The sequence below is a fragment of the Littorina saxatilis genome, linkage group LG12 (assembly GCF_037325665.1).
Source record: "Littorina saxatilis isolate snail1 linkage group LG12, US_GU_Lsax_2.0, whole genome shotgun sequence".
Taxonomy (NCBI): domain Eukaryota; kingdom Metazoa; phylum Mollusca; class Gastropoda; order Littorinimorpha; family Littorinidae; genus Littorina; species Littorina saxatilis.
The window spans coordinates 71,155,894-71,164,587 of NC_090256.1; the positions used below are offsets into that span (position 1 = coordinate 71,155,894).

The window sequence follows — 8,694 nt, forward strand, 5'->3', positions numbered from 1 at the left end:
GTGGGTAGAGCCAGGTAGCTCAGTGGGTAGAGCCAGGTAGCTCAGTGGGTAGAGCCAGGTAGCTCAGTGGGTAGAGCACTGGACCTGTGATCCTAGCATCATGAGTTTAAATCCCGACACGGGTCAACTTTATGTGCAGACTTGGAGACGGTATCCATGTCCCACCCCTGTGTCACCACTGCCACATAAAAGGACCTGGGTCATTGTGCCATAAGTGCAGGTGGCTGATGACACCTAAACACGCACACACCTGGGTAGCGCCACTCTGTTGCTGCTAGCTTTCCACTGGGAGGAAGCCACCTAAATTTCTCAGCATTGGGATAATAAAAATGAAAAAGAAAAATGAAGTCTACACTGGATGGTGTTACTGTTGAGTGTAACTGTGCTTAACACTGCAAGGAAGGTGCCTGTAATTGTGGTGGAAAGATTATGTGTAGGACTGCTTTCAATCACCTTCCAATATATGCAGCTGTACTCTGTCTTCAGTGTTAGCACACTAGCCACTCTCACGAAATAGGCTCTCTCTCATGCCAAGCAGTCTAGTTTAAACACATGCCGATGGGTTTGGTTTCAGTACGTGCCACTCACGTTTAAACACATGCCGATGGGTTTGGTTTCAGTACGTGCCACTCACGTTTATACACATGCCGATGGGTTTGGTTTCAGTACGTGCCACTCACGTTTATAAACATGCCGATGGGTTTGGTTTCAGTACGTGCCGCTCACGTTCATACACATGCCGATGGGTTTGGTTTCAGTACGTGCCACTCACGTTTAAACACATGCCGATGGGTTTGGTTTCAGTACGTGCCACTCACGTTTATACACATGCCGATGGGTTTGGTTCCAGTACGTGCCGCTGATCCTTGAGCTGTGCACGCGCATCGTGGAGGTGCGGGGGCTGGAGGTGGTGGGGGTGTACCGGGTGCCCGGCAACTCGGTGGCCGTCACCCACATGCAGGAGGAGCTGAACCGCGGCATCGAGAACATGAACATGGACAACGACAAGTGGCTGGACGTCAACGTGGTCAGCTCCCTGCTCAAGGCTTTCCTCCGCAAGCTGCCCGCCCCCATTGTCACGCCAGGTGAGATCACACACACACACTTGTATAGTCTTTAGTCCACTTGTTTTCATTTTGTTATCAAATAACCAAAGGGAAATAATAGCTCTCTGCCTCTTTGTGTAAGATTCTTTTTGTTGTTCTTTAGTGTGTAGCACAAAGCAAAACGAAAATCATCATATTGAATTTTCCTGCTTTTTGTGGCTAAGTGAATGTGTGTTCTATTGGTACAGAACTGTATGACTCGTTCATTGAGGCCAACAGGAACCCCAACCCTGAGAAACGTATGCTCAAGTTGAAACGCCTTGTGCACGCTTTGCCCGAACATCATTACGAGACGTTCAAACACCTGGCTGAGCATCTCAGCACTGTCGCCGCTCACGGTCAGGCCAACAAGGTAAGCACAACACTCGTTTTGGGATAGAAGTGAGTCTCTCAGAGACTTGATACAGATTACATCATCAGACCCAAGACGCATGTATTTAGGAGAGAGAAAAAACAACAGCACCTGAGGGAATACAAATTTGCTTGAACCTATAGGAACGGAATGGTTTTATCTGCACCCCACTTATGTCTGGGCGCTCCTAGCCACTCAGTTGTTTGTGAGGACATGTACAGAGTAACAGCTTTTGTTACATTTAGTCAAGTTTTGACTAAATGTTTTAACGTAGAGGGGGGAATCGAGACGAGGGTCGTGGTGTATGTGCGTGTGTCTGTCTGTGTGTGTGTGTGTGTAGAGCGATTCAGACTAAACTACTGGACCGATCTTTATGAAATTTGACATGAGAGTTCCTGGGTATGAAATCCCCGAACGTTTTTTTAATTTTTGAGTCACTTGAGAAAAAGTGACTCTATGTAATCGGTCAGTGTTAGTCTGTCCGGCCGGCCGTCCGGCCGGCCGTCCGTAGACACCACCTTAACGTTGGACTTTTCTCGGAAACTATCAAAGCGATCGGGCTCATATTTTGTTTAGTCGTGACCTCCAATGACCTCTACACTTTAACGATGGTTTCGTTGACCTTTGACCTTTTTCAAGGTCACAGGTCAGCGTCAAAGGAAAAATTAGACATTTTATATCTTTGACAAACTTTTCTCGGAAACTATCAAAGCGATCGGGCTCATATTTTGTTTAGTCGTGACCTCCAATGACCTCTACACTTTAACGATGGTTTCGTTGACCTTTGACCTTTTTCAAGGTCACAGGTCAGCGTCAAAGGAAAAATTAGACATTTTATATCTTTGACAAAGTTCATCGGATGTGATTGAAACTTTGTAGGATTATTCTTTACATCAAAGTATTTACATCTGTAGCCTTTTACGAACGTTATCAGAAAAACAAGGGAGATAACTAGCCTTTTCTGTTCGGCAACACACAACTTAACGTTGGGCTTTTCTCGGAAACTATAAAAGTGACCGGGCTCAAATTTTATGTGAACGTGACTCATTGTGTTGTGAATAGCAATTTCTTCCTGTCCATCTGATGCCTCATATAATATTCAGAACTGCGAAAGTGACTCGATCGAGCGTTTGCTCTTCTTGTTTTGATAAATGTCTTTGATGACGTCATATCCGGCTTTTCGTGAAAGTTGAAGCGGCACTGTCACGCCCTCATTTTTCAACCAAATTGGTTGAAATTTTGGTCAAGTAATCTTCGACGAAGCCCGGACTTCGGTATTGCATTTCAGCTTGGTGGCTTAAAAATTAATTAATGACTGGTCATTAAAAATCTGAAAATTGTAAAAAAAAATAAAAATTTATAAAACGATCCAAATTTACGTTTATCTTATTCTCCATCATTTGCTGATTCCAAAAACATATAAATATGTTATATTCGGATTAAAAACAAGCTCTGAAAATTAAATATATAAAAATTATTATCAAAATTAAATTTTCCAAATCAATTTAAAAACACTTTTATCTTATTCCTTGTCGGTTCCTGATTCCAAAAACATATAGATATGATATGTTTGGATTAAAAGCACGCTCAGAAAGTTAAAACGAAGAGAGGTACAGAAAAGTGTGCTATCCTTCTCAGCGCAACGAATACCCCGCTCTTCTTGTCAATTCCACTGGCACTGCCTTTGCCACGGGCGGTGGAGTGACGATGCTGCGAGTCACATACGGTCTTGCTGCATTGCGTTGCGTTCAGTTTCATTCTGTGAGTTCGACAGCTACTTGACTAAATGTTGTATTTTCGCCTTACGCGACTTGTTTTTGTTCAGAGAATGAAAGTCTGTGTATATTTTCAGACAAACAACAGTCACTGCGCAGTTTTTAACCAAGTATGTTTTGAGGTGGCAGGAGCCCACGTTCAAAAGCTGACTGAGGCATCTTTTCTCTTTTTAAATTTTTTTTTTTTTTTAAATGTCCAAAGAAATAAGTAGCAGGGTTTTCTTTTTTTTTTATGAGATCATGAGACTATTTTTCTGGATGGATAAGGAACCTGTTGTTTTCTTTTTGCAAAGCCAAGTTGACAATGTTTTCAGCAGAGTGACGTGCAGTGTGTGTTTTCAGATGGACGCTAAAAACCTTGCCATCATGTTCGGGCCGACGCTGATCCGGAAAGTGGAGGACGACACAGTGTCACTGGTGACCGACATGTCGGATCAGTGTCGCATCATAGAGAGCGTCATCCTGCATGTGAGTAGCTGGACACACTGGTTGTACGCTGCAGGCACAGCAAAGATGTGGATTTGATAATGGATGGTTTTGTGTGTGGGGGTATGTGTGTGTGTAAGGGTGTGTGTATGTAAGGCTGTGTGTGTGTGTAAGGCTGTGTGTGTGTATAAGGGTGTGTGTGAGTAAGGCTGTGTGTGTGTATAAGGGTGTGTATGTAAGGCTGTGTGTGTGTGTATAAGGGGGTGTGTGTACATGAGTGTGACGCAGGTTGGTGGTGATGGATTGTGGGGATGTCTGTTTGTTTAATCAGAACAAGGGATGGGCACTCCTTTCATTTGTTTTTGTTTTTCTATGATGTTTTGCATGAAAGCTTGGTAGTAAACTATAACTGACTGTGGGCTGAGGTCTGGCCAGGAGTAACTTGGCCATGTGGTCTGGCCAGGAGTAACTTGGCCATGTGGTCTGCGTAGTGGTTAGCATATAGATCTTAATACATGATTTTGCAGTGGTGGTGTTTTTTATCATTCGTGCTCACAATTAGTTTGTTTGAGTGATGTGTTATATGTGTGGCATTGCAGAATGACTGGTTCTTCAGCACTTGGACACAGGACCACTACGTGCCCAGCGACCCCAACGACCACACACAGCCCTCCGCTTTGGACATACGTGTCGGCCGCGACGATGATGGTATGGCATTTTCCTCTATCTTCTTTATGTATTTTATTCTTTTGTAACACAACACCCAGCGCTCCGCTCTTGACATAATTGTCGGCCGCGATGATGATGGGTTGACATAGCCATCAATCTTCTTTATTTTGTTTAATTTTTTTTTCAATTCCAAAACAAATTTGCTGCTGATGAGACACAATGTTAAAGACAATAGAAATCTTTATTCACCGTGTGTGACAACAGCACATATGTCAATAAGTTTGCCTGTGAAGGCTTCTTCCAGAACATGAAAAGCAAAAGGCAAAAGCTTGTTTTTGATTGAGAGACTTTGATGATGATTTACATGCGTGCATGTACCGGCACGGTTGGCCTAGTGGTAAGGCGTCCGCCCCGTGATCGGGAGGTTGTGGGTTCGAACCCCGGCCGGGTCATACCTAAGACTTTAAAATTGGCAATCTAGTGGCTGCTCTGCCTGGCGTCTGGCATTATGGGGTTAGTGCTAGGACTGGTTGGTCCGGTGTCAGAATAATGTGACAGGGTGAGACATGAAGCCTGTGCTGCAACTTCTGTCTTGTGTGTGGCGCACGTTATATGTCAAAGCAGCACCGCCCTGATATGGCCCTTCGTGGTCGGCTGGGCGTTAAGCAAACAAACAAACAAACAAAAATGGGTGCATGTACCTGCCTGAAGCTGAAGTTGGGGCAGTAGAATAAGCATTCTGGCAGGTTGTTTGCGAGAAGAAAAGAAAAGTTTGAAACCTAGGGTGAGTTATGATTGTCCCGTGGTATTTGTAGTTGTGAAACTATTTGATGGCAAGTGTCAGTACCCTGCATGCACCTGTAAGGACTTGGTGGACAATTTGCTACTCCTCACATTGCTACTCCTCACATTGCTACTCCTCACATTGCTACTCCTCACATTGCTACTCCTCACATTGCTACTCCTCACATTGCTACTCCTCACATTGCTACTCCTCACATTGCTACTCCTCACATTGCTACTGCTCACATTGCTACTCCTCACATTGCTACTCCTCACATTGTTGCTGTGGTTTTCTCTGAGGAAAACAAGAGATCATTGTTTATGATCTTGCATAATCTTTTTAATAGAGGACAACAGATCACAGTTTACAATCGTGTACTCTTTTAACAGATGGCAGGTAGCTCATTTGGTAGAGCACTGCACTTGTGATCCTAGGGACACCGGATTGAATCGGGGCCAGACGGACACGAGACAACTCTTATGTGCAGACTCGGAGACGGTGTTCCACCCCCGTGGCACGTAAAAAACCTCGGTCATTCTGCCATAAGTTCAGGTGGCTGATTACACCTAAACTCGCAGACACCTGGGTAGCGCGACTCTGTTGCTGCTACCTTTCCACTGAGAGGAAGCAACCGGAATTTCGTTGTGATTGGACAATAAAGTCATGAAAATGAAAAATGACAAAACTGACCACTTGCAGAAGATGCAGACTCTGCCATCAACACCAAGGAGATCATCTCGTCCATCGTGACGGCCGCCAACAAGAAGCTGAAGCTGCGGCTGCAGAACAAGAGCACCGACTCCCTAGACTTTGGCTCCACCCTCAGCCAGCACAGCGCCGACAGTGTTACCACCACCGCCACCAACAACACCTCCACCAACACCTCCCTCAGCCACCGCACCCTGGACCACACGGACGGCAGTCGCTACCAGGAGAGGAGCGTGGACGCCGCTGTACAGCGAGCCACCATCATCACCAAGCCCCCGCCCTCCCTGGCGTCATCCCGCAGGTCCGTCGTGTGTGATGTTGTGTCAGATTTTGTCGTCGTCCTGGAATTTTGGCCTAACTCAATTCTTAGCGATTTTGATGTTTTTGGTTTAAGCGTGTTTTATTCATTTTTTTTGTACACACGTTTCGGACAAGAACAACTATTTTTGTGCTTTTGAGTAAGTAAAATATTTTCAATGAGAAATGTTATCAGAAATACGAGGGACGATGCATGATTTAACATTCTTTTATCCTTCTATCCGTACCAGGTACAAATATAAACACCATTTCATAAAAAAAATTATCAGTTAAAGCCTTCTGCTGAAAAACTGTTGGAAATGAGTAATGCCAAAATTCCATGACGACTTCGATTCGCTGTCTTGCATTCACAGAGTCGCAGTCTGGTTTTTCTGCTGATATTTCTTGTAAAGGCTAGGAAAAGTTCAGCGAATAGAAAGAAGTAATGTATTGCTAACCTCTCTGTCTTCAATTTGTGGCTGTAGTATACATAAAGGCTAGGAAAAGTACAGCTAATAGAAAGAAGTAATGCATTGCTAACCTCTCTGTCTTCAATTTGTGGCTGTAGTATACATAAGCAGGCCAACACAGTTGTAATACCTCATTTGAAACACTTCAATGAAACACTTTTATCATACATATACAAATGTATATTTATATCACAATAACACTTCTGCAAAACATGATGACATAATCTAAGAAATAAAGATCACATGTTGTGTCTGAAAAGTGATCTAACAAACTTTCTTTTTTACATTTAGTCAAGTTTTGACTAAATGTTTTGACATAGAGGGGGGAATCGAGACGAGGGTCGTGGTGTGTGTGTGTCTGTGTGTGTGTGTAGAGCGATTCAGACTAAACTACTGGGCCGATCTTTATGAAATTTGACATGAGAGTTCCTGGGTATGATATCCCCGGACGTTTTTTTCATTTTTTCGATAAATACCTTTGATGACGTCATATCCGGCTTTTTGTAAAAGTTGAGGCGGCACTGTCACACCCTCATTTTTCCATTAAATTGATTGAAATTTTGGCCAAGCAATCTTCGACGAAGGCCGGGGTTTGGTATTGCATTTCAGCTTGGTGGCTTAAAAACTAATGAGTGAGTTTGGTCATTAAAAATCGGAAACTTGTAATTAAAATTATTTTTTTATTAAACGATCCAAAAACAATTTCATCTTATTCTTCGTCATTTTCTGATTCCAAAAACATATACATATGTTATATTTGGATTAAAAACAATCTCTGAAAATTAGAAATATAAAAATTATGATCAAAATTAAATTTCCGAAATCGATTTAAAAACTATTTCATCTTATCCCATGACCTGCCTCTTTGTCTCTGTTAGCTGTAGAGGGGATTATTCTGGATTACCCATCACAACCATATGAATTATCCATCACAACCGAGTCTCGATCTCACCTGTCATTGGTCATTGTCTTTGATTTCAGAGTACATTTGAATAATTTAGAGGTCATCTGCATATTTATCGTTAACTCGGGGACTATTTTTTTTCTCAGCAAAACGATTGAGATATTCTGCGGTATAAAAGTCGAACTGACGTATGGCTAACGATCTACAAACATTATCATTGAAGAAATAAAGAAAACAACAAAGAATGTACATAATCTGTTTGGGTGAATAGAGCTGAGTGAAGATTATGAGTTGTCCGACGCGGTGAGACTGAGAGAGAGAGAGACGGAGAGCACGAGAGAGAGCGACAGAGACACACAGTGATTCAAGGCGCACAACTCTAGTAAAGTTGTCGTAACGAGGTACGCTTCATGGGCAACCGCTTAGATCAATCCCGAGAACATCCTGATTCAAAATCTTGAGCGACAAAATAAAACTTACACTAAAACAGTATGCTTATAGTTTTGTTCATTTGTTATCGCTTTTAGAGCATTGATTGCTAAATATGGTTCAATAGAACAAGGCTGTCTCATCAGTCGTCTGCTACAGATCTGTCGTCTGCTGCAGGATCTGTCGTTTGCTATACATGTAGTATATTCGGCTCAAGTTGACCAGCATGGAAATTGCCATTTTCAAAGTTGGTGATACTGTTAGAATAAAAGGTGTCGAAGAAGGTCGGATCTTGGACATACAGAGACCACTAGGCTACATGCGTTGCCGCATACAAACAACTGGACAGTGGCCGGTGCGCCGTTTTCCCCCAGACAGATACCTAATGGCCTAAAACAACGACAGACATCAAAGTTAGGCTCACCTAAATCAGTAAGTGACGATTGAAGAAGTAGGTAATCCAAATTTGAACACTGAAGCACAAAGGCTCGAATAAGCACAAACTCAGCAATCATCTTCATCGCTTGTAAAATCACACACGCGGTCTTTCGAATCCTGAACTGAGGTTAAAAATGACGAAGAAAAATTTCCATTTTTATGTAATATTTTAATGGACAATAAAGTGCTGTTATTGTTATTGTTATCAAATGCATTCAACGGCACAATCCTGGAAATGAAAAGACAAAAGTGGACTCGTTTCGCACATGAATATCATGACACGATTTTCGGTGGCAGAAGGTTTGATGAGCAGTGAACAGGCACTCGCAGAGTTTG

General features: G+C 42.8%; 1 protein-coding gene across 2 annotated transcripts in view; it reads left to right on the forward strand.

The window, feature by feature from the left end:
• The window catches only part of LOC138982707 (rho GTPase-activating protein 21-like), a 103,683-nt gene that overhangs the window by 85,921 nt on the left and 9,068 nt on the right, over positions 1 to 8,694 (forward strand). For both annotated transcript variants that reach the window (XM_070356034.1, XM_070356035.1), the window contains exons 17-21: positions 851 to 1,085; positions 1,295 to 1,458; positions 3,576 to 3,701; positions 4,259 to 4,367; positions 5,812 to 6,121. In XM_070356034.1, coding sequence (XP_070212135.1) covers positions 851 to 1,085; positions 1,295 to 1,458; positions 3,576 to 3,701; positions 4,259 to 4,367; positions 5,812 to 6,121 — 944 coding nt within the window. The remainder of the gene's footprint in view (positions 1 to 850; positions 1,086 to 1,294; positions 1,459 to 3,575; positions 3,702 to 4,258; positions 4,368 to 5,811; positions 6,122 to 8,694) is intronic.